We start from the raw sequence: 25,790 nt of genomic DNA, 5'->3' as shown, positions 1-25,790 counted from the left end.
TTTAAAAATGCGTTATAATATTAATGAAGCTTCTCACATTAATAGCATCCACTGAAAACCATGGGTTTTAAAAGGTTTAAAGGCATAAGAAAGCAAATTTTATTATCATTTCATCATTTAAACCTTTCATAAGCATACCATTTGTTGTATTTACAGTTGAGAAAACCATTGAAGATATCACTCAAAGAGCCCACATGATGAAGATTATCAAGAATTATTACAACAGGGAGTTCTACACCATTATTATCAGCACTGCACTGTTCAGCCAGGTTAGCTAGATACTGTTGCAACTCCTTGAAAAAAAAAAAAAAGAAAACAAATATCAATGATAAATTTATATCAGTGGTAAGCAATTCATCCATCGTTTAGGAAGAGCACACTTTGTCTTCCATCCAGTATCTTTTAAAAACCCATAGGTCATTCCAGTGACATAAAACTTTATTCTACAAAACAAAAAAACATATGATGCTGAAAGGATATATTTTATAAAGAAACGAGCAAAGAGAAAAGCCAATACACAACGCCTGCAGCAAATATAAAACTGTAAACACAAAAGCATGTTTTCCAGTTGTTGTCTCCCCTTCAGAAAGAGCAAAACAAACAAACAAACAAACAAACAAATAAGAGTGAAGGAGAGAGAGAGAGAATTCTGGATATGAGCTCTTACAATAAACCACAAACATCAAGACAAATACCATTCTTGCTTTTGGTATTAAAATGATAAAAGTGGATTTAAACAAACCTTGTAATTTTAAAGCTAGAATAAATCCAAAATGGCACAGCTAAGTTTGTGCTAATACTTCAACTATTTTAATTCCAATTTATTTTGATAGGATGCATGAAAGCACCGCCCCAGGACGTAGCCAAAAGTGTGGTTATTTCCTTATCTATAATCTGCATGAAACTTCCGTGATTTTAAACAAAGACAAAAATTTTTATATTTCACTGGGTCACTTGACATCAGCATTTCTTGAACTTCTTGAGTTTTTTAACAGGTATTATTCCTTTCTGATAGCTTTTAATCTAAATATGATAACCGGTTTACTGTTTGACTGCTCTCACAGATGGGTAGACCAGGAACATAATTAGTTTTCTTAGAATTATCCTAATCAGTAAGAGCATTTCCATAATATTTGCATATTTACAATGACATTTTCAATTTGTAAATCTTGCTCAGGGTTAAAAAACAATTCCATGATTCCAATTTTTGCCTGCCAGTAAATACCTGAACTCCTCACCTTAGATGCCACCTCTCTCTGTCTGTAATACCATTTTCAGAACTAAAAGCAGAAAAGGATAAGGGCACCCGGGGGGGCTGAGTCAGTTAAGTGTCCAACTCTTGATTTTGGGTCAGGTCTTGATCTTATGGTTTGTAAGTTGAAGGCCCGGATTGGGCTTTGTGCTGACGGTGTGGAACCTGCTTGGGATTCTGTCTCCCTCTCTCTCTGTCCCTCCCCCACTTGCTCTCCATTTCTCTGAAAATAAATAAAAATAAACTTGGAAAGAAAGGAGAAAAGGATAAAAGCAATGGCCAGGATTCTGAGGCATTTAGTAATATATTCATTTAAGTTTAAATATAAAATTTGTTAGGAAAACTAATCCACTATTAATCTTATATTGAGCCAATCACATTGAATAAATATTGCCTAAATCAGAGATACAGAAAAAAAATGTTCAAACTAATGAATGGCCCGGAGAATTTCATTTACCTTAAAAGACAAAAATGGAATTTATATCAACAATCTAACTATATTAAGTCATTCATTGATTTATAAAATATTGACTGCCTCTCTATTACGTTCTTAGTCCTAGACAAACCCCTGGGGTATACAAAAATAATGAATCACTGCTCAAGTTAGTTTAACATGAATTATGAACTGAATCAAGTGCTTTTTTGAGCATAGAGGTTAAAAAAGTCTTCCCTCGTAGGCTTTAAGAATGTCACGTTAGGTACTAAAATTTAAATATGATAAATCATTTGAAAACAAGGTACTAGTGTATTAGGAGCTGTGAGAGGTCAGGGGAGGAGATTTTGCCTAGGTAGTGGGTATCAAGGAAAACCTTCCAGAAGAGGTATGCTGGAACTTGGGAGAGTGGTAGGAACAGCCACAACTAATAAATTCACAAAATGAAATGTAAAACATCCCATGAGAAAGGTTAAAAGAGGGATGTGGCCTGTAGAAGGAAAAAGGATTAATTCCAACTGGGGGATCCTGGTGGACTCCAGAGCAAGGTAGAATTCGAGATGAATTTTGAACAATGAATGGGCTTCCAAATGAAAAGTATGTAGCTAATCTATCCTTTCAAAATAGCTTTAGCAAGCACCTATTATGTTCCAGGTACTCTGGCACTAAGGATTCCAAGATAATCTCTGCATTCCAGGAATTCAGAGTTGATAAGCAGAAAGGCAGGTCAACAAGTAAGTCAAAAACACAGTGTGGTTAATGAAATGCACAAAACACTACAGGGACATTTAAGAGAGGCACCTGATCCAGGCTTGTTGTTCAGGAAACAACAGGGTACATGGGGACAAATTATTGAAGTCCAAATAATAAGGAGTGAAAGCTGGACGGTATGAGCATATGATGTGCTTGGGGAAATAAGTGTTCTGTTGTTGCAAGAGAAATGGTACATGGTACTGATGGTTGCAATAAAAAAGAAAATAGAAAAACTTTGAGTCCGTGCAGAAAAATTTGGATCTTACTATATAAACAAATGAGAACCATTGACATGTTCTTTTCAGTAGGGAAAGGGCAGTTTATTTATCAAAGGAAACACAAATATGAAGGAGATGATGATTAATTAGAAATGGGAAAAACATTCAAGAGCCTATTGCCTAGAATAGAGGGTTACACATGTGTGTGTATAAAAACAAAACAAAACAAAACAAATTCACAGTAAAAATATATCAAAAAAGCATACACATAAGATTTTGTTCAGAGCATGTAAACCTTACTTGTACTGCTAGGAAAGACTTCCTGGTAGTAGTATTATTTGATATTAACCTTTTATTTTTAATATTAGGTAATGTTTTGATACTTAAAAATGGAAGAAGAGCTTTCCAATTAGAGGGAGAAGAATAATCAAAGGCTGAAGCACGCGCGCGCACACACACGTACTATCCAAGCAGGAAAGAACTAGTAGAATATGTTTTGCGTATATGAATAATGGTAAGTAAATTGGAAAGAAGAGTTTGCAACCCTGAATGATTTGAAAGGTTACCGGACTTTTCCCGTCGGCAACAAAGAAACATTGAATGTTTGTCTGGGGTTCTGAGCAATGTAGCCAGGATCATGATTTCAAAGTATGGTTAAGTATAGTATAAAGGAGGAAGAGAAACCAGTCAAAGAGAATAACAAAATTGTTGAAGCCAAGAGACACTATGGGATTCAGTAGGGATAGTAGAAGTGTGGGAAGATTTTTGATCTAGTATGGAAAGCAGTGGAAAAACATTGCAGGATTTTAATGCAGTCAGACTTCAACAGTGGAAAAATATTCTGTTTTCCATGAGGTGAAGGGATAAATGCATAAAGAGAAAAGGAAAATTTTTTTTTAATTTTTTTTTCAACGTTTATTTATTTTTGGGACAGAGAGAGACAGAGCATGAACGGGGGAGGGGCAGAGAGAGAGGGAGACACAGAATCGGAAACAGGCTCCAGGCTCCGAGCCATCAGCCCAGAGCCTGACGCGGGGCTCGAACTCACGAACCGCGAGATCGTGACCTGGCTGAAGTCGGACGCTTAACCGACTGCGCCACCCAGGCACCCAGAGAAAAGGAAAATTTAATAGAACTTCTGAATCAAGCAATTAGAAGACAATTGCAGTCATCCAAGTGATAGTGTTAATTTGGGTGGGAGGGTGGTGGTACTGGAGATGGATGGAAAAAGATGGATTTAATATTTTTCAGAGCTGAAACTGGGTTTTCTAAATATGTGCACCTTGTATGCTGATAGAAACATATGTGTAAGCTAAGAGAAAGGCCTACTATTTGGAAGAGTCGGCATGGCTAACAGTGTCCAATTGGAGTCAACACAAGTTGAAACCAGGAGAGTCATCCAGGGGAAAACAGAAGTGGGAGAGAATAGAATGTTGGGGTATATTTTCATTTACTGGTAGGTGAAGGAAAACAGTCAGTGAATGAGACTTTTAAAGAGCTTACTAGAGGGAAAGAAGAAAACCCGGAGAGAATTATAAATCATGAAAATTAGAGGGATTTCTAGAAAGGGAAGATTACCTATAGCAATTTGCTATACATCAGCAAAAACCAGAGAGAGAGAAAAGATGCCAAGGGCAATGAACTTGGTAATTAAGACATCACTGAGTGATTTTGGAAAAGAAGGGCCATTGGATTCTATTATAATTCTCTCATCTTGAGAAAGGTAGTAGACCTCTTTGGGTACCTAATGAAAGCTGTAGACCAGTTGCGAGTGGAAATACGCATACACAAATAATTTTGTCATATAACTTAAAAGAGTTTTTCTCAGACCCCTTTGAAATCACTTTATGATCCCCACTGTAGCTTAACTGGGTTTAAATGTTAGATTGAAGTATTGATGCATTAGCATTAAAAGTTTCATGTCCAAGATCTAATTAAGCAAAGGAAAACAGGTATATCTACCAGATGGACACTGATAATGAGATGAATCTCATACTTTGAAAATACACATGGAAACCTGCAGTTATATAAAAACTGTTGATCATTGCTTTCTCTGGTTTTGACTCTAGACACATCAAAAATGAATCTGCCAAGTCCAGTTTTCTGATCTTTTCCTACCTAACATTCCAAGTGTTCTCAGCTGGCCACATATTATTTACTAAATCCATCTCTAGCCTTTTGGGCCCGCTATATCAAATGTCACAAAGTGTAATTGTTTATGTGTACCGCTCTCGATCAAAATATTCCAGCTGGCAGTTTGAGGGAGGGGTGGGACAATGGGAAGAGGACAGAATGTAAGATGCAGAGGTACCGAACACATGAAAAGATTTTTTCCATTTGATGGTTTAATTGTTCGATTTTTTTAAATCCGCAAGTGCCTTTTGGCTTTGTCTCTTCCGTGTTATCTGCAGCAAAGCATAATGCACGTCAGCCATTACACGGCTTCATTTTTCAGAGATGGGGTCTATTATTTCATGCCTCATTCACACGTTACTTTAGTAACTCCACACTGCTAGCAGCTGTCCCTCAGTCTCAGCTAGTCATCCCTAGTCCTTTATAGCCTTCCCACCACCCCCACCTCACAAAAAAGCAAAGCAAAGCAAACAAAAACCACTGTGGATTCTCTGGTAACTTGGCAAGAATTGGCTAAATTCTCTAGCAAGAATTGTATCCAGCGCTGCCCACAGCTCATTCATATCTTACAAACAGAAAGAAACAATAAACATTTGTTAGTTGTATTTTGTGCTTTCTTGGTGCCAAATGCCACCTGATTTGTCCACGGGTTTTTCCTATTATTGTTTCCTAGCATCATTCATTCTGTTCCAATGCTCTCGGCAATGATTTTTCATTATATTGTAATGAGAAACATTAAACTGACCCATTAATGACACAAGTGATTTTATTCAGAACAAGAAGAAAACAAGAGTGTTGGTAATATTTGGTCAAATTTTTTTTTAAAGATTTATATAATATTATTAAGAACATCCCCAAACACTAAGCCTTTTTTTTTACCTGAAATAAAAAGAACCTATATATAATAGTGGGTTTGGGTGTGAGGCAAATTTTATAAGTGCAAATTAAGTGTAAGTAATTTTAGAAGCATACATTTTATTAGTATAAATTAACTGACTATATTATGCCATGTTAAACTACATCCTAATGAAGCCCAAATCACTCCAGTTGATTAAAAACTTGATTTTAAGTGATCCGCAATTTTATCAAAAGAAGTTGTAATAACTCTGTTCTTCTCCTTTTACAACTATTTGTTTGTTTGTTTGCCTTTCATAAAGAAACTCTCAAGAGTTCTATCACAACAACGTTGGGGGAAATCCAAAGAACACACTGAAGATGGCTAAGGGACATAATCCTTTCATCATTCTGGCTGAAAAGAAAAATACTGGTGGTAAATGCTTTTTAAGTAAAGTTCTGAGGAGACCCAAGATTCACAGGAAGCATTAAAAACGTAGACTGGAGCAAACAAACAACTGAGCTCTTCCTACTTCTGCTGAGAGAAGGGCCAAATATTCTGGCGCAGATTACATGTCTCTCCTTAGTTGAAATGAAAATGGGTGGTTCAACCACAATTCGAATGGTGCTGAGTTCCAAGGAAATATTCAGAATTCATGTGCTATAACATTTATTTAACTTTAAGAGATCCCAGCATGTTTTATGTACATCACTGTTCTCTGTGAAAAGTACATACAAGATAATTTTCAACAAAGGTCTATGCGTGTGTTTGGGGGCTGGTGTCTGTATGGGTCTGTACTTGTGAAAGAAATATTTATTGAAAGCTATTTACATTAATTATATAATTAATAACTGCAGGCAACCCTTATACTGATTGTGTTTGCTACCTGTAGTGTTATTTCTCTCTCTCTTCTTCCTTTTGTCCCTCCCCTGCTCTCTCAATCCTTTTCTCCCTTACCCCCTCTCTCTCCCTCCCCTCCACTCTCTCCTTGCTCCCCTCTTTCTCTCCCTTTCTCTCTCACACACACAGACACACAGACACTTAGCTTTTGCCATGACCATATTACAGTTGGGAAAACCATGGCAAAGGAAATTCAACAATCTGCTGTATATTCCACAGGTGGTCAGTGACAGGGACTTAAAAAACTACTTCGTTAAGAACATTTTTGTTGAGAAAGAATTAACATACATCACTGTATAAGTTTAAGATGAATAGCATGATGTTTTGGTTTATACATATTGTAAAATGATTACAACAGGTTCAGCTAACATCCACCTTCTCAGATAGATCTGATAAAAAGAAAAGAAAAAAAGAACAAAATTTTTCTTGTGATGAGAATTCTTAGAATTTACTCCCTTAACAACTCTCCTATATATCATACAGCAGGGTTAGCCATGGTCATCATGTTGTATATAACAACACTAGTATTTATTTACCCTGTAAGTGGAAGTTTGTACCTTTTAACCATTTTCCTACAATTTCCATCTCTCCATACTCTACCTCAGGTAATTTTTTTGTTTTGTTTTGAGATTCCACATATAAGTGAGATCATACATATTTGTCTTTCTCTGACTTAGTTCACTTAGCATAGTGACTTCAGGGTCCATCTATGTTGTAGCAAATGGTAGGATTTCTTCATTTTTTTATGGATGAATAATATTCCATTATATTATTAGAATTCCATCAAATATACCATTTTTTAAATCCATCTATCCTTCCATGGACACTTGAGTTGTTTTCATGTCTTGGCTATTGTAAATAATGCTGCTATGGACATGGGAAGGTGCAGATAAGTTTCTGAGTTGGTGTTTTCATTTCCTTTGCATATATTCCCAGAAGTGGAGCTGCTGGCTCAGATGGCAGTATTTTTAACTTTTTGAGGATCCTCTGTACTATTTTCCATAGTGACTATACCAATTAACAATCCCACCAGGAGTGTACAAGGGTTCCCTTTTCTCTACTTCCACACTAGTATTTATCACGTCTTGTCTTTCTGATGATGTCCATTCTAACAGGCATGAGGTGATACCTTTTTGTGGTTTTAATTTTCATTTCCCTAGCAGTTAGTGATATTGGGCATCTTTTCATGTACCTGTTGGCCTTTTGTATATCTTTTATGGAGAATATCCATTCAGGTCCCTTGTCCTCTTTTTAATTGGGTCAAATGTTTTGTTGCTATTGAGTTGTATGAGTTTTTTCCATATTTTGGATATTAAGCCCTTATCAGATATAGATGGTTTGTAAACATTTTCTCCCATTCTGTAGGTTGCCTTTTCACTTTCTTTTGCTGTATAGACGTTTTGAGCTTGATATAATGCCACTTGTTTATTTTTTTATTTCGTTGCTTGTACTTTAGGTGTCTTAACCAAAAAATCATTATCAAGATCCATGTTAAGGAGCTTTATTTCTGTTTTCTTCCAGGAGTTTCATGGTTTCAGGTCTTACTTTTATATCTTTAATGCACTGCAAGTTAATTTTGTGAGTAATGTAAATATGTGCCCAGTTTCATTCTTTTGCATGTGAATATCTAGTTATCCCAGCAGCATTTACTGCAGAAACTGTCTTTTCTCCATTGAGCATTCTTGGTTCCCTTATCCAGCATTAGATAATGGTATATGCTTGGATTTATTTTCAGGCTTTTGATTCTGTTTCATTGTGTCTGTCAATTCTACATGTCTGTTGCTGTGCCAGTTCCATACTGTTTTAATGACTATAGAGTAGAGATGAAATTAGGAAGTGTGATGGCTCCTGCTTTGTTTTTCTTTCTCAGGATTTCTTTGGCTATTCAGAGTCTTCTGTGGTTCCATATACCTTTTATGAGTGGGTTTTTTTTTTTTTGACTTCTATAAAAAATGCATTCGAATCTTGATAGAGATTACATTGAATCTATAATGGCTTATGCTACTATTAATACCTTAATAATACTGATTCTTCTAATCCATGAACATGAGATACCTATCCATTTATTTGTGTCTTCTTCAATTTCTTTCATCAATGCATTGTAGTTCTCAGAGCAGAGATATTTTATCTCCTTAAAGTTATTTCTAAGTATTTTATTGTTTTTGATGCTAATATAAATGAGATCAACTTCTTTATTTCTTTTTCCGAAAATCCATTGTTAGCATATAGAAACATAACTGATTTCTGTGTGTTAATTTTATATCTTGCAACCACTAAATTCATTGATTAGATCTAACAGTTTTTTTTTGTGTGTCTTTAGGATTTTCTATATATAAAATGTCACCTGCACATAGAGATGATTTTACTTCTTCCTTTCCAATTCTGACACCTTTTATTCTTCCCCTTCTTTTTTTGCCTAATTGTTCTAGCTAGGATATCTCGTACTATGTGAAATAGAAGTGATGAGGGTGGGCATCTTTGTCTTGGTCTTGATCTTAAAGGAAAAGCTTTCAAATTTTACCACTGAGTATGAGGTTAACCACTGGCTTGTCTGTATGGCCTTTATTGTGTTAAGATGTTTTTCTTTGATGCCTAATTTGTTATAAGTTTTTATCATGAATGGATGTTGGACTTTGTCATATGCTTTCTTTGCATCTATTGAGATGATCATATGACCTGTTCTCTTTCATTCTATGAATGTGACACATCACATTAATTAATTTCTATATGCTGAACTATCTTTGTATCCTAGGTGTAAACCCCATTGGATCATGGTGAATAATCCTTTTAAGGTGCTACTGAATTTGATTTGCTAGTATTTTTTTAAGTTTATTTATTTATTTTGTGAGAGAGAGAAAAAAGGGGAGAGGCAGAGAGAGAGGGAGAGAAAGATAATTCCAAGCCGACAGGAGGCTCGAACTCATAAATTGTGAGATCATGACCTGAGCTGAAACCAAGAGCTGGACGCTCAGCTGAATGAGCCACCCAGGCGCCCCTGATTTGCCAGTATTTTTATTGAGAATTTTTACGTTTATATTCATCAGGGATATTGCCTGTAGTTTTCTTTTCTAGTGGTGTCAGGATAATGCTGGCCTCATAGAATGAGTTCTGGAATGTTCCCTCATCTTCAGATTTTCAGCAGAGTTTGTATTGGTGTTCTTTAAATGATTGATAAAATTCACATGTGAAGTCATCTGGTCCTGAGCTTTTCTTCTTTGGGAGATTTTTGATGATTGATTCAATCCCTTTACTAGTAATTGGTCTATTCAGATTTGCCATTTCTTCCTGGTTCAGTTGTAGCAAGTTGTATGTTTCTAAAAGCTTTTCCATTTCTCTTAGGTTGTCCAGTTTGTTAGTATATAGCTATTCATACCATTAAGAATGTTTTGTTTACTAAGCTATACGTCTGGTTTATTTCAAGAATCCAGTGGGTTTGGGTTGCTTTCGTGTGTTTATTTCTGAAAATTTGTAGGGCTGAAGCTTCTGAGAGACTGGGTCAGTTTGGATCATCTAACCAGGTTATCTTTGGAAAAATAACATGACCCAATATCATGTGGATTCCATCAAGTTATTGCTTATAACAGATACAGTTTCCTAAGAGATGCTTAGGTTAAATTGATTGAGGAAGTAATTAATTATTACAGGCAAAAATATTATAATGTCAGGAATATGTTAAACATTAACAATTTTCTGTTTAGGATTCCTTATTCTATTCATAATATATGAAATTACTGGCTAGGTTTTATAGCTTCCTCATGCCTATTTAATAGCTGAGAGTGTTCAAGCTGATTATTATGGTACATTAGAACTTAGTTGATGGCAACATGAAATATCGTTCAATTTCCTAAGGTTCCTAAGCAGAAATTCTAATAGAAATATAATGTAAGCAAATTGCTGTTCCCAGAATTTCTGCTTAGACTATTCTAATCATACGCATATCCCCTTTGTTATAATACCCCAGTTTATTCCCACCTATTTGTTAAGATCCAGGTCAAGTTAACTTTTTATAAAGCTCTAATTCTTACAGAAGAGTTATTCTTCCCTCTTGCTTCTATAGAACTCTGCATGGATCTCTTTCTACTCCAACACCTCTTAAATGGATGGCTAAGAGAAATCGGACAATAGAGACCGTCATTTTCTTCTGTATATTCCCAATGCTTGTGAAGTTGCCTGATAAGTGAATGCTACTGAATATCAGTCTTGCTCAGATTCATGAAACAGGGTTACGTCATCCATCAGATTTCAGTTTTAGTCAGATAGATATGTCTCCATGTTCAAATTGGGTAATGGGTCTCACACAATCTTATAGCTTAATTGCTTAAGACACTTAAATCCATAAGTAAGCAATGACAGTTCTCTTAGGAGTTTGTGACTTACCTTACTTGACTTGTGGTCCACATTAAAAATGGCAATTGCATCCTCTGTTTTTTTCCTTCCAGATTTGGTTATTACATATTCAGCAAGTTTGTTTGCTAAATAGGTCTTTCCAGTACCACTAGGTCCCGAGAGTATAATTCTGTGATGCTCCATCAACAAGTTAAAGTACCTTTGGGTAATTGGTTTAGGAATCAGTGTATCAAAAACAAAACTGTCCAAACTGTTTTCTTCTACCCCTGAAGGAAGAAACAAAGGGAATAGCATGCCTTATTGTTCTACATAAGCTGGGATTTAAAATACAGTGCTGACAACAGAGTTATTAGTTTCAGGGATGCAGGCCTTGTAAAATTCTTTCCTTGATATTTCTATCTCACAACCATGTGCTGCCGTTTTAGCCCCCCCCCCCCCCCAATAAACAAACAAACGAACACATGAGTAATAAGGCAGAGTGAACATCCCAAAGAAAGTTAGCTGTTTCCTTTGGTTCAGGCTTAGCTCTATTGTCTACTTCATGTTTCCCAAGTAGGTTTCCAGACAGAAATGGAAGAATTACTATCATTTCTATCATAATATTTTCCTTGCCTTTGAAGGTGACAGTTTTGTTAAGAATAAGTGTAAATATTAAAGCATATGTGTACATTCTTCCCTTTTCTTTCTATTTTCCCCTTCTCTTTGTTTTCTCCTATCTCTCATTACAAATCCTAGCTGTACAACCACTTAAGCTTTTGAAGAATAGAAATTGTGATATTTGGCAAGGAATTAAGAAGCAGAGCAACAGTATCTCCTTTTACTAACCCAAGCACCTTAATCACAAAATCAAATATTGGCAAATTCCTCTATTAATCCAGTTTATGTAGATGTGCTCTGGCTCTTTAACATATATGAGCAAGGAATTATGGAGACAAGTATACTTTAGATATTCCATTTGCCTATAATTAATCACATCATCCAAAGCAAACAGAATTTCTCATCCCCGATTCTTAACATCTATTCTCTATCCCCAGTGGGTATTTATTGGGTACACACACAGATTTTAAAATCAAAGATACAGTGATGAATATATTACTTTGGGATATGCAACGAATTCTTTGAACCCTCCCTAAATGAAAGATGGTACTGGAGAAAACCTAGAAATTTGAAATTCCCTCATCACATTCCTCTTCTTCAGTCTTAGAGAATCTTCAAAATTTCACATCCCAGAACTCAAAGAATTTCATTTACTTCAATTTTGGTGTTTTTAGTAGGGTTTTAGTGTTTTAGTAAGATTTTAGTGTTTTAAGAATAAGTATGTCTCGTTTCATATTAAACCCATTGATGTGGTTAAGAGAGCTTTCAAGTAATGAAACCTTGAAGTGAAATTGCAACCAAAGAGGAAGAAAGAAAGAAAGAAACAAAGAAAGAAAGAAAGAAAGAAAGAAAGGAGAAAGAAATGTTGGCTAAAAGATACAGTTGTGTTTTTCTTTTCATTTTTCTTTTTACCTTTCAGGTTCACAGTAATGACATTATTATCTCCAACAAGATATCCACAAGGCAGCAGTTCAGGCACTTCTAGGCTATGGGATCTAATTAAATCTCCTATACAGTAGCTAGCAATGCAGTCCGAGCTCAGACCAAGGCTAGTGGATGTATCAATTCGGAACACATATTCCTAAAATGATACACACAAAAAAGGAAGTCAAAACAGAGATTCAACTCATCTACTACAAATACAAAACTCCTGGGGATATGAAGCTAGCTGTCAAGATTTTTGAAATAGGCAATAAGAATTATTAATATCACACAGCACAACGAGAAAGCTTTCCTTACTATTTGAAAGGGAGGTAGGAAAAGCAAAGTCCACGTTATTAAAGCTAAGGAAAGCATGTAAAATAAAACAGATGTGAAACTTAGTATCAGGAAATTTTGTACAACTTACCTTAAAGAGACGTCTGATTACACCATCTAAGACATCCCACTTGGTTTTTCCACTAACACCAATGGATCCTATCAAATAGGCCTGAGACTTCTGATCCTAAATAAGAACAAAAAGAACCGAATAAAACCCAGTCATATGTCTTATTACTACATTTCCTACTAAAACATATTAATGTACTACTACTAAGGACTAAAATGTTTATTATTTTTTTTTTAATTTTTTTTTCAACGTTTATTTATTTTTGGGACAGAGAGAGACAGAGCATGAACGGGGGAGGGGCAGAGAGAGAGGGAGACACAGAATTGGAAACAGGCTCCAGGCTCCCAGCCATCAGCCCAGAGCCTGACGCGGGGCTCGAACTCACGGACCGCGAGATCGTGACCTGGCTGAAGTCGGACGCCTAACCGACTGCGCCACCCAGGCGCCCCAGGACTAAAATGTTTATTAAGCCTATAGGTCTTATTGTAACAGACCTGCATGGTATATTATATAAAATAAAACACATCCCAACAAACTAACTAAACAAACAAACAAAGTAACATCAATAGTAACAAAAACAAGAAAGAAAGAGATGAGATAAAGTGGTATGGAAAACTAATTCATGACCTGTTTGGTAATAGGGAAAATAGTCTTTTGCTTTAATGCAGTGGGTGCATTCTTGAGTAGATGCAGCTTGGTAGAAGGGAAATGGTGATCGAGAGGCAAGAGAACTATTTCATATAAGACCTACAACTTCCTCCTACTAATTTTGTGGCCTGATCTTTGTTAAGTCTAAAATTCAGGTTGTTTTCATGTATTGATTTAGATGATATCAAATCCAGCTTTTAAAACTAAGTTATCCACAGTAGCATGGCCTTCACATATTTACAAAACAGTTTCCACTTTGAATTTATCAAAAAATTTACTACAAGAACATGTCAGGGATCCTACAGGAGCCATTTTATCGAGCAAAGAATGGTCCCAAATTTAGTATCTTCTTTCGAAAAAAAATTTTTAATGTGTATTTATTTTTGACAGAGAGAGAGACAGAACACGAGCAGGGGAGGGGCAGAGAGAGAGGGAGACACAGAATCCGAAGCAGGCTCCAGACTCTGAGCTGTCAGCACAGAGCCCGACGTGGGGCTCGAACTCACAGACGGTGAGATCATGACCTGAGCCTAAATCGGACACTCAATTGACTGAGCCACCCAGGCGCCCCTATTATCTTTTTTTGTGGGATGGGATTTTGACGACTTTTTACATATATTGGACAAATAAGCAATTTGAGATTTATAGTCTGAGTGGAGCCTCTTTTATGATGACTGGAAATGGTTACATAAAATAGTGATCATGACTCCAGTAGATATAATTAGCTAGTTGCTATGTTACAATCTTGGTTCTAGTCACTGACTGTATTATCCTCAAGAGGTGGTAGAATAACAACTGAATCAGATATTAGAAGATAAGGATTCTACAATGCACAATATCTACCACCTCACTTAAGAAATGTGACTTTAGGTAAGTCACCTAGCCATCTCATCAAGAGGCCTTGATTTCTTCATCTATAACATTTGCCTCTATAAGGGTAAATGATTATTACCACTATTTAGATATAATCCAAGTTAGAAGTCAATACCTTTTTCAGAAAAGGTTAAGAAATTCACAACAAACCATTGTGATTTTTTTTTTTTTTTACTACTCTTATGGACTGAGTGTTTGTGTCTTTCCCAAATCCACATGTTAAAGACACAATCCTGTGTGATATTTGGAAATGAAGCCGTTAGGAGGTAATCAGGTTAAGTCAGTAGAATGGCGCTCTCATGATGGCATTAGTGACCTCATAAGTGGCGGGGGGTGGGGAGAGGGAGACACCCAACTTTCCCTCTCCCCAAGTACACACACTGAGGAAAAGACATGTGAAGACATATTGAGAGATGGCTATCTGCAACGCAATGAAAGAGTCCTCACTAGAAACCAAATTAGCTAGCCCCTTGGTCTTGGACTTTACCATGGTGTGAAAATAAATTTTTGATCTGTAATACAGCCAGTCTATGGTATTTTGTTATGGCAGCCCAAGAAGACTAAAACAATTCCTTTCAATGTTCAAAAACATTGCCTTTTAGAATTATGTTAAAATAGAAAACTTGCTTTCTAGTAGTATTATAACCCAGTCAAAACAAATGTGTTCATACAATGCTTTGTAAGTAGCTGCTTTCAAATTAGAGATAGCTTAAGCTTCACTGAGACTATTAGAATCTTTCACATGAAGACCCACTTGGGAAAATCAAGCAAAAATCTACAGCTCAAGAAGAAAGTTTATGGCATTGGAATTCTTGGAATATTTCTCAGTGTAAAAATTCACAAGTGCTATCTTACTTTTTAAACTTCAATATTTCAACTATTTTAAAATTCCAAAGGACTTTTCTGTTTTTCTGTTTGATGGGAACAAATTCAGATACTTGCAGATTTGTATTCTTGGCCACTCGACTACAAACTCAACTTGAAATAACATTTATAGTTTTCAAAAAAGACTTGAGTCACAAGGACATTGTCAATTTGATAGCAATAATTGATTCCAGAAAAATTAAAATATTTGCCTTATCTTCTAAGACTTTGCTTATAAATGACACATAGGTAGCATCAATAGAATTTTCATACTAAGTTCAGTAAATATATCTTTCTAGTGTCTAGAATATTCATCTAGCATATAGTCTCTTCTTTGTACAAAAACTATATTGACAACCCTGGTAACGTGTTACTACACATCATAAATATCCCCTGTATTTTACAGATGATACCAAAAGAATGTTAGACAAGATGTTTATGTCAAAGAAAATAATGATTCTTTTCTGAAGCTATAGAAATGAGAGTGGTTGACAACCACTATTGTCATCAGTGAATGAACATGAGATATTGAGACATATTTCTACCTATATAATGATGTAATTTCTTTCGAGTCCCTAACTTTCATGCTTTTATGACATATTAAGTGAATGACAAGATACACACTGCTGATAGCATATTTACCAGGACAAATATCCAATATAAGATACATTTGATTCATGGTCATGTTCATCCTTTAGGAATATTTAGAATTTAAGATTAAAAACATACCTTTGCTCGGCCGTAGCCCTTGCTTATGGAGACTATAATTTTCACACTGCGGCCATCTTTGTGTCCAGTTGTATCACCAGCATCGTCGAGCAAAATATCTACCAAATTTTCAAAGAAGTAAGTAAACACGTGCGCGCGCGCGCACACACACACACACACACACACACACACACAATAGAGTCATATTGGCTTGGAATTGTTTACTATCATTGTTTTCTCCCTCACAGTGTTATATCTATCAGTAGGAATATATGGCCTTTTTGCTTCCCATTCTAGCCAAACTGGTTTGAAAAATCTCAGCTTTCAAGAAGATGAATTACTGTGGTTGGGCTGAAGGTTCAGTCTAAGAATTTATTTCTGCTTCCAAAGATCTTCACTCACATGCTGGGCCATTGCCCTCAGATGGGGAAATGAAGGGTTTCTTTTCCTATTGCACACACGTCTGAGTAATACCTGGGTAATATTCAGTTACCATCATTGCAACTGTGACACACTGAAAAGCCATTTGGTTTTTCCATCCAACCTAAAATATCCAAGCTCAATACCCATGTAATTTATGAAAGCTAAGGTGCTGAGATTGGGTGTCAACTAAAATTATTGCCAAGCATTTGGCATATATCCAGCTATATTACTGCTTACCTTATATCTATAATTATTAGGTACTGTTACTGAATTTCAACCACAGCATTATACTTCCCTATAGAAGTATATTAATTATCACTCTCCTGTACCGTTTATGCTTATGGTTTTAAAACCAAAACAGTATTTCTAGTAATCAGCTAAGACTTACAGAAGCCTGATAAAGCTAGCTAACCTGCAAGCACCAGCCTTTAAATATAATTGAAGATTAATTTTCAAACTATACCATATGAGATTAACATCCAATTTGGATAATTATTAACGTCAACTATCCCACATATATGTTATTATAGAGCCACATTTAATATGGCTTTGAGGATAATGTTATTATAGAGCCATGTTTAATATGAAGATAGTGCTTTGTGCAAAAAGGAACTCAGTTACGTGCTAAAGAGCACATGAGCCTGGTGACAAGGGGAGTCAATTACTGTGACTAAATTTATAGAGAGGAGGGCTGTGAATGTACTCGCAGAGAAACAATAATTTAATCAAATAGTTTTTGAAAATAGAATGGTTCTATTATCTTAATAATTAAGAATATGTCATTTCACAAAGAGTAAAAAAAATGCCTTAAGATCATAACAATAAAAAAATCCACAGATTTTGAGGAAAATGGATATTTTTGCCAAAAATTTTTAAAATATGAAAGACAATCTCCCTACTGGAAATTCAATTCTTTTGCCAGATCAACATCCTCACAATCTCTTACTTTTTTGCTTATCTCAGTCAAAAATAAAACCCTTTTTTAAGTGTCATTTAATCTTCTTGCTCTTTTTCTTAGAAGTTTAGAGTGGCTTATGTTGGCTGCATGCATGTAAATTTCTGGTATCCCATGACCAAATTATCTATCTCTTTAGTACTTTGCTCAATTAGTTCTAAATGTTCATAAATATTCAAAAATACTTCTTAAGCCTAAAAGATACCAGGAACTGTGCTGGGTATTGGGAAGGAATACCCATTCAGGTGAAAAGGTGAGAAGGAAAATGAATTTCTTGCTCTTTTGGCATGTGTTAAGTGCCAGAAATAAAGGCATGAGGCAGTGAAATAGAGTAACTGAAGGGAGGCTGCTCTACACAGATAGGGCATCCTGGAAGGCTTCCATGGGGAGGTTCTATAAGACCAGGTGGCTGAGAAGTGCTATGCAAGTAAAGACCAAGGAAAAGAGGTCCAGAAAACAAGAACAAATGCAAAACCCTCGATGAAAGAGCTATGTGTGTTCAAGGGTTTGGGTGGTAGGAGGGTGGAGATCAAGGGGTTGGGGGGACTAGTATGGAATGATGTGGAGGTAGCTAAGGGCCAGATCATGAGTGGCCTAGTACTCCACATCAAGGTATTTAACCTGATTTCTGATCTACTTCTCTGCCCAAGTTTGTCTTGGAGCATGTTTCTCATTTCACTTTATGCTCACTCTTAAAAACTGCCAGAACTGTGAAATTCTTCCTGAAGGCAGTGACGTACATGTCAACCAGTAAATGAATGAATGACTGTCCTTGGCTTCTCATACGGCTACTTAAAGGAAAAGAGTATGGGAGTTAAAAGGTCAGATGCTGGATTCATCCAGACCTGGGTTCAAATATTAACTCTATATCTTACTAGTTGCATGATCTCGAACAAATCATTATAGTTTCTTTCCTAAGTGTTGGTTTCGTCATCTGTAAAATGGGGCTCAAACAGCCCTTACTTCATAGGGTTACTGAGACCATAAGAGATAATGCTTTTACAACACTGTCTCCCCAGTGTTTAATACCGCCAGCTGTTGTAACCACTATTCACTTTGTGCAGGTGTTTACTGTAATCCCTTCTCCGCACAGTGGGAGGAGTACATCCTGACTCACTCCGTGTCCCCTCCTGTCCTCACCATATCGATAGGATGATCACCTGAAGAGACAACTCCAAGAAAAAAATGAAAACCAGCAAATTTGAGGTAAGGGTTCTCTGTGGGGTTTCCTTAATGGAAAATAAGTTATGGTTCTCTGTCAATATTTTAAGGAAGAATAAAAAGATCTGCCATTTTGGTTACAATCCAATGAAGTTATGACAAAAAAAAATGAAGTATTTTCAAATTTATGTCTTTACTAGATGTATGGAATGTGTAGTTATATTTCAGGAAATGAAAGTTTGTCAATTATCCACTCTCCTGCCTACTTCTCTCCTTTTTTAAAAAAAATTAATCATGAAGCCTAGAAATTTTTTTTTTTTGTTAAAAAGCCACAGCATAAAGGCATTTTTGATTTCTAATTCTGAATCCACTAAACAAGAGTGAGGACAATGAAAACAGTATCCTAGTCATGTGATTTAATGTTTTTTTTTAAATTCAGATACAATTATCACTAATGAAAAATGATTAAGGAAATAAAATAATATAGAACTAAAGATAAAATGTATACTTAAAAAGTACATCTTTGAAACCCCCTCAAAACATTCGCCCCAAATTCTGATTCACGGACATCAGTAATTTCAGGCTGATGAATACAGAGATTATAAATTTTATTATATTTTATATTTATCTTTATGAGTTTTAGTTTTTCCTAGACATGAATTTTTAGTTTCATTTTTAGATGGCTTCTGTTTCTAAACTATCTTTAGTACTAACTGTGCCTCCTTTAAACTTTACTGTATTTCCATGAGATAAAACAATATCACATAACAAGCAGTGAAATCCTGCCATTAAGCCATCGTGTAAGGTACCAGCCCTTGCTCGTCTTTCCTTAAGGAGTCCAGCGAGGACACAGACACTGACTGCCTTTGGCTGTGGACCCTACTTTGACTTCTCTGTTAGGCTCATCACGGACAACATATAGGATTTTGCTCAGGGCCACCAGAATCTATACATTTAAGTTTTTATTTTTTTTTTCTTTGTTGGCATCTTTTGAAGAGTGTGGATAATGACACCTTACAGACAATTTACACATTCAAGTTACGACCATAGTCCCATAGTTTGATTCCGCTGAATGATTTTTAAGTTCGTTTAATTATGACTTCTCTCTGTTTCTTCTTGGCTACTAATATTGGTTTTACTTGATGCTTAGTCTCAGAATTCATTTCCCTCCCCCAATACCTGCCAAATGTTATATACAGTGTTTTCCTGAATTTCAGGGAGTTCCTACTTGTCTTTTAGTTGCCACTTGCCTCTTCTAAGAAGAAAGCAAGTTATATATTTAAGCCCTTCATTTTACATTATGAACAGCAGATGTAACAGAATTGTTAACATTCTGACTTTTTAGAAGAGGTATGACTTATTACAAATTTTCATCAATATCAGCATGCTGTATCTCTGTTTCTTTTCTTCATCTCTATTTTAGTGTAATTTAAGGCAAGCCGGGAAGAACTATATAGTTGTATAATGGAATCCAAAGTTACCCAGGAACATGCATATCATTGGTTTCCAAGCGTCATCTGGTGGCTATGCTTTGCAATTACCACAGATCTTCATGTAACTCTTTCCTAAACTAAATCTTATGTACATAAAATGATTCACTGCTCTATACTTTATAACTGATAGTTCATCAGATACGGAGACAACATTATGTCATATGATTCTATTTGCAATGAAGTAAAACTGTACCCTGGTTCCATCATTAGTACCGCTGCACACAATAACAGAATCCAGTGAATTCTTTACATTTGTTGAAAACTTAATAGAACTGTGATGTACTAGCATTATGTTCTGTCCAGGTAACGTCATGCACAATCATCTGGTCAAATTTAGGAATAGGTCCTGATGCACTCGTAAATGGGCTTTGTACACTTAAAATACTGTACGACTGTGTGGGATTATTAGCATTATATTCATAAATACTAACGATCACCACTGAGAATATCATTTCTTTATTGTGTTTGTAATCACCAAGGAAGTATTTCTCAAGCACAAGTAATTTTTTAAAATGATATGGAAACCATTATGTCTTACGTCTGTCACTCTTTCACAGAGCATATTCTTTTATTTTTTTTTTTAATTTTTTTTTTCAACGTTTATTTATTTTTGGGACAGAGAGAGACAGAGCATGAATGGGCGAGGGGCAGAGAGAGAGGGAGACACAGAATCGGAAACAGGCTCCAGGCTCCGAGCCATCAGCCCAGAGCCCGACGCGGGGCTCGAACTCACGGACCGCGAGATCGTGACCTGGCTGAAGTCGGATGCTTAACCGACTGCGCCACCCAGGCGCCCATCATATTCTTTTAAAAGTATAACAGAGTAGAATACATTTTTAGGAGAAGAATAGGACTATTTCTGAGAATTCAGAGTGCTAACATGTTTAGGAGAGTGAGTTTAAGAACAGCGGTGGGCACGATTCTCCAATGCCAGCCCCCTCTCCCCTCATGAAATCATAGGCATGATTTCATTCAGGCAGGTGTGTGCACAAAATTACCTGAGGTAACAGACTCTGTGATATTCAGGTTGTTCAGAGAAAGTCCTAGTGACTGGCGTGAAGATGAGGAGGACGAACTACTTGAGGACTCTGACGGTGGACGAGCAGGCTTAGCTGCGTGACCAGTTTCTGCCTTCAGGCGGTCATTTTCGGCCTTCAGTATTTCAATTTCATTCTGTTGTGAAGACAGAAAATACAGGAAAACAAAATCCGGCCAGTTTGTGTGAGAAAATGGCACCAACTCTTTCATCAGAGGTAATTATTTTGTTTATTAAATAAAGCATGCGGTGATATGTTAAGTAAACAAATATAGATTATGAAAACAGGATTTTCTTCCAAAGAAGGTAAATTATTAACCTAGTCTCTGTTTCTTACATACATAGATTCATGTATTCACGAATATAGACACACTAACCCTTAGAATTTATATAAGTACTTTTTGAATGTATCATATATTTGAGGGGTCTTCTAGGACTTGGTCCCATTTGAATCAAGAGTCATATATTTGAAGAGTTTGCAAAATTTCTCATTTTAAATGCATTGTTAAATCTCACAGGTAAATAACGTCATTTGTAATAGTCTGAACTCACGTAGAGTCGACAACCAGAGCAAAACAGAAACAGTATCAATAAGGTGACTTAACATTACTGCAGAATTCCAGCCAACATCTGAAAAGTTGTTGTTCCTTCAAAATGGAGCACTAAGCTCATAAAAACAACAAAAACCTTTTGATGAATACATATGGTAGCAGATAAATCTGCTCAGCAGTGAGTTTTTCTTATTTCAGTCAACTGTGGTACGGAGTGATTACCGGTTTACAATAATAAAATGAAAACTTAGTCTGAGCCCAGCCTGGTTCTGAAATTAGCCTTCAGATGCTTCCCCAAAATACAAAAGCTTTACTTTTACAGATGGCCTTCCACACCACTGTTACTTTGCATATTTAGAAGGCTTGTGTTAAATTTCTGTAGTTTCCTCATTATGTTTTTTTCCCAATAGAAAATAGGTAAAAGTAATTGAAAGTCAGATGTCAAAAGAACGGAAAAAAAAAACCAACACAAAGGCAAATCGTGGAAAAGTGTAGACACAAGGGTTGTAGTAGTTCCTTTAAAAACTCGGCCCTCAAGTGAATCCAATCACTAGTACACGTGTCTTGAATGGCCCTTGAGTGCAACTGGCCAGTCTGTACTTCTCATTCCAGCCTTGGATTTGACAAAATGCTCCATTCAGTATTAAGAAATGAGGTGCAAAGACTGAATAAACAGACTGTGTTTCCACAGTGGGTTTAAAAGTGAGATTTGTTTTTATAATAACCAAGAGTGGAAAATAAACAATATTTTAAATCTCTCCTCTTTGTTCCTTGAAGGTGTTTCAGCACTGACCTGCATCCGGTTCATGGCTTCTCGGATCTGGTCAAGGTGATGAGCAGAGCTGAGGGCCTCCAGTCGGATATCTGTTAATTTTAATTCCTTTTCTCTGAGCTCGCTCTTCAGCTGCAGAATTATCTCTGCCTCAGCCTCGGTGCATTCACAGATCCTGAAGAAGGAAACAAACACAAAATCAGCGGTAGGGGAAAGCCGGAGGATTCGGAAAAGCAGTGCTTCTTTTAAGGCTGAGCTGCAATATTATCCAGCAGCTACAGAAGTTATTTGCTACCAGCAACACCTAAAGAGAAGGAGAAAGAGTTTTACAAACGGCAACACATTCACAGGTTCAAAACTGAAAACAGTAGCTTTTTCCTTTAATCCTTTCTTCCTATTTTCTGAACTTTAAAAACAATCCATTATTACTGAATACCAAGTAATCTTCAAAATTCCCTTGTTGCTCATATTCATGGGGCTGTGGAGTCATAGTATGACACCATTTCATTCTACCATTGTTCAAGGGACTTAAATCTCTATTTGCAGCTTATGAAACATTCTTTTTTTAAAGCAGTTATGATATTCTTAAAACATTGATTTATTTTTCTTTTTTTTTTTTTTTTGTAAACCACCGAAGAATAACATTATTTGCCACAACAATGTCTTCAAGTTACCATGAAAATCCAATATAGATATTGTAGAAAATAAATCAGAGAGATTAGTTTTGGATATTTAACTCATGGAGGAGGGTTATACAACCCTCCTGGTAGGCTCAGCTGATTTAGGAGATGGGACTAATGAAGCTAAATCACAGGTTTCAACCCATGCAAGCAGGCTAGTCGAGGGCTACCTAAAAGTCATATACATTATTTCCTTATTATTTTGTTATTGTTGTCTTGTGGGCAGTTTTGCAGGAAATATGGTGAAAGAACTTGTTTTATATTAACTGGTATCTCTTCCATTTAAAATGTGAGGACTACATTTTTGCTTTGTTTGTTGCTTACCAAAATGATAGTGTTATGTTCCTCCTTCCTATACACGTGATGGAATTATCTAGGATCTACAAATGTCTTAAATGGTCCTACTAGTGGCTCTGTGCTACGTGAGAGTTCTCTGCTAGTCACAGTCAAGAAAATTTGATTGAAATAGTATCTAAAACAAGGAATCACCACATCCGAGTACATGTTCTACATCCAAAGGTTTCATTCATTCTTGTAACAACAAACAGTGAGCAACGATAAAAATGCTATGCTAGATTATCTCGTGGAATTAAAGACAAATGGATTACAGCTTGGTTTTAGGAAAACAGCTTTGACTTCAAAAAGAGAAAGCCAGAGGTTTTTATCATTGAAATGCATGTGAGTGGTTTTAGAAAGAGCAAAAGCAGACGCTGCTTAGGTTAGAATCTGGGTCTTTGCAAATTTCATGCATCACACGCCATTTTACCGGGATCTATGCTTGTAGATCACAGGGCCATTTTGCCGTTTCTTTGGTGGCCAGACAAGGGGTGACCTGCATTGAATGCACAGTGAGACAGATACACGGACAAACGCAAGTGAAAAGAAGTGAGAACAAATGACTCATAAAAGTGGAGAATGAATTTCAAAAACATGCCAGTTCTAATATGTGAAAAGCAAAGGAGAAACAAATGCTGTCCATAGTTCTAAGGAAGATCTGAAAACGATCGGCACAGATGGTGTTGCCGCTGTGAAAGTACAACCGGACTGCATTTAGAACACAAACATGGGCTTGGCCCGAAGTTGCTTTTGAAAAATACTTCAGCATCCTGCCGACGGAGTGACTTACGCTGAGGCGGATTGTGAGGGCTTCATGGACGCGGACCCACAGTCACCTGCATTATGGGGCAATTTAGGGGATGCTGGAAGGGATGAGTCTGTAAGCTCTTCAATGTCCGAATGTGAGGAAGGAGGCTTGGTGGACTTTTTCTTCCCAAAGGCTTGTTTGAATGAGCTTCGCAGCTGCAAAGAGGACAGAAATTACCTTTCTTGTCTATTTGCACTTGGCAAATTTTGCTTTGGGGCGTTAGTTTGCAGATGCTATCCTAGCCACTGCCTGGGGTCAGTATGTACAAGCAGAGGATTAAGAGTTGCAGCACGGTATCTCTAGAAAAAAATACCATGTTTTGTGGTTTGTCTTATTCTTATATTAATCCAGCGCAGCGCAAACACGGAAGGCTTTTCAAATAGTGCAAGGTCAAGGGCATGGCTGTCAGAGCACTCATTTAAAACTAAGTACCTTGAAGGGATCTCCACTCCCAATGCTTCTCTCTTCAAGGCAATTTGTTTTAAATGGCCACTTTAGCGCTACAATCAAGTCATGTCCTGCTGACAGTATAAACTTAAAAAGCAAAATGAAATCAAATTCACCTAACACTTCATTAATTGTGATTTTCTATTCAAATTTTTCAATTCCCGTACTATTCAAAACCAGAATTGGTATCCCCTACAGCGCTATTCAGAAAGTGGTTTTACCTCTTCTCTTGAAAATTTGAGATTAAAATGAAAAGACACAAAGAAAAGACATACAAGGTAATCTGTTTTTAAAAGGTATAAAAAGCCTACTGCCAAAATGAATAGCATTCATGCCAAGGTAGGGTATTTTTTATAGATGCATGCCAAATTGTCCACGGTTTATATTCACCTCACTTCCTCTAGAGTTCACCTTGCAGAAACATGAAAGAGTGTGGAATTACAAATCAAGGGAAGGAAGGCTGATCAGTATTTTAAAATATTACCTGTATAAACATTTTTTTAAACAAAAAAAATATTTCTTTCATTATTTATAGTAGGCACTCCAGTAAAATCCTCTGATGGTTTAACGTTTTGGATTTCATCAAGAGTTGTACTTGTTTCAAAAATCGACCTTTGTTTCATGGCATTCAAAGAAACCCTTTACTTCGTGGTTTTTAAACATTTTGCTGTGATAGCATCTTCTCTGTTTTTTTAGCAAATGCTTTGTGCTATCATAAATTAAATCTCTAGCAAATGTAAGGCAGTGCTCTGTTGAAGCATTTCTCTGTTTCTGCTATATTCTCTTGGTAAAAAAAAGATAGAAAGCAGACACTCATGTAGTTCATTTCTCTTGAGGCGAAGCTTTATTTACACTATAAGCCCTGTTGAAGTGAGAGGTGCGAAGACCGTCAAGGTTTCTTCTGTCCCTACTTTTACAATCTATTTCTTCTCCTCTTCCCCCAGCCCCACCATCAGTACCATCACCACCACCACCACCACCACCGCCACCACTCCCACCATCTCTCCTTCTTTCTCTCCTCCACGATAAATCCCTGCCCTGTCATTTACTAACAGACGTTATCTTATTTTTCCTTACAACAACTCTATAAAGTCAGTGTTGATGATCCTATTGTTACAGATGGGAAAAATGTAGGCCCCCTCAAAGGGTGAAGGAGCCTGCCTACGGTCCCAGTAGTAAGTGGCAGAGTGGGGATTCAAACCCAAGCCTGGTCCTGACTTCAGCACCATGCCACCCTAAT

The 25,790-nt window shown here is 36.5% G+C and overlaps 1 protein-coding gene across 2 annotated transcripts in view; it reads right to left on the bottom strand.

The window, feature by feature from the left end:
* The window catches only part of NAV3 (neuron navigator 3), a 350,852-nt gene that overhangs the window by 12,167 nt on the left and 312,895 nt on the right, over positions 1-25,790 (bottom strand). Inside the window, exons 26-35 of one of the 2 annotated variants that reach the window (XM_047066485.1) lie at positions 24,941-24,961; positions 24,086-24,258; positions 23,726-23,791; positions 22,301-22,454; positions 20,919-21,093; positions 15,910-16,007; positions 12,817-12,912; positions 12,381-12,549; positions 10,902-11,137; positions 139-293 (exon numbers count right to left, since the gene is read on the bottom strand). In XM_047066485.1, the coding sequence (XP_046922441.1) occupies positions 139-293; positions 10,902-11,137; positions 12,381-12,549; positions 12,817-12,912; positions 15,910-16,007; positions 20,919-21,093; positions 22,301-22,454; positions 23,726-23,791; positions 24,086-24,258; positions 24,941-24,961 (1,343 nt within the window). The remainder of the gene's footprint in view (positions 1-138; positions 294-10,901; positions 11,138-12,380; positions 12,550-12,816; positions 12,913-15,909; positions 16,008-20,918; positions 21,094-22,300; positions 22,455-23,725; positions 23,792-24,085; positions 24,259-24,940; positions 24,962-25,790) is intronic. The other variant, XM_047066486.1, reaches the window with a different exon arrangement.

This window comes from Lynx rufus, unplaced genomic scaffold (genome assembly GCF_022079265.1).
Source record: "Lynx rufus isolate CCGP_SWC_20201006 ecotype Redwood Valley unplaced genomic scaffold, mLynRuf1.p SCAF_7, whole genome shotgun sequence".
Taxonomy (NCBI): domain Eukaryota; kingdom Metazoa; phylum Chordata; class Mammalia; order Carnivora; family Felidae; genus Lynx; species Lynx rufus.
Note: the sequence above shows the minus strand (reverse complement) of the source record. Positions and strands in the feature narration are given on the sequence as shown.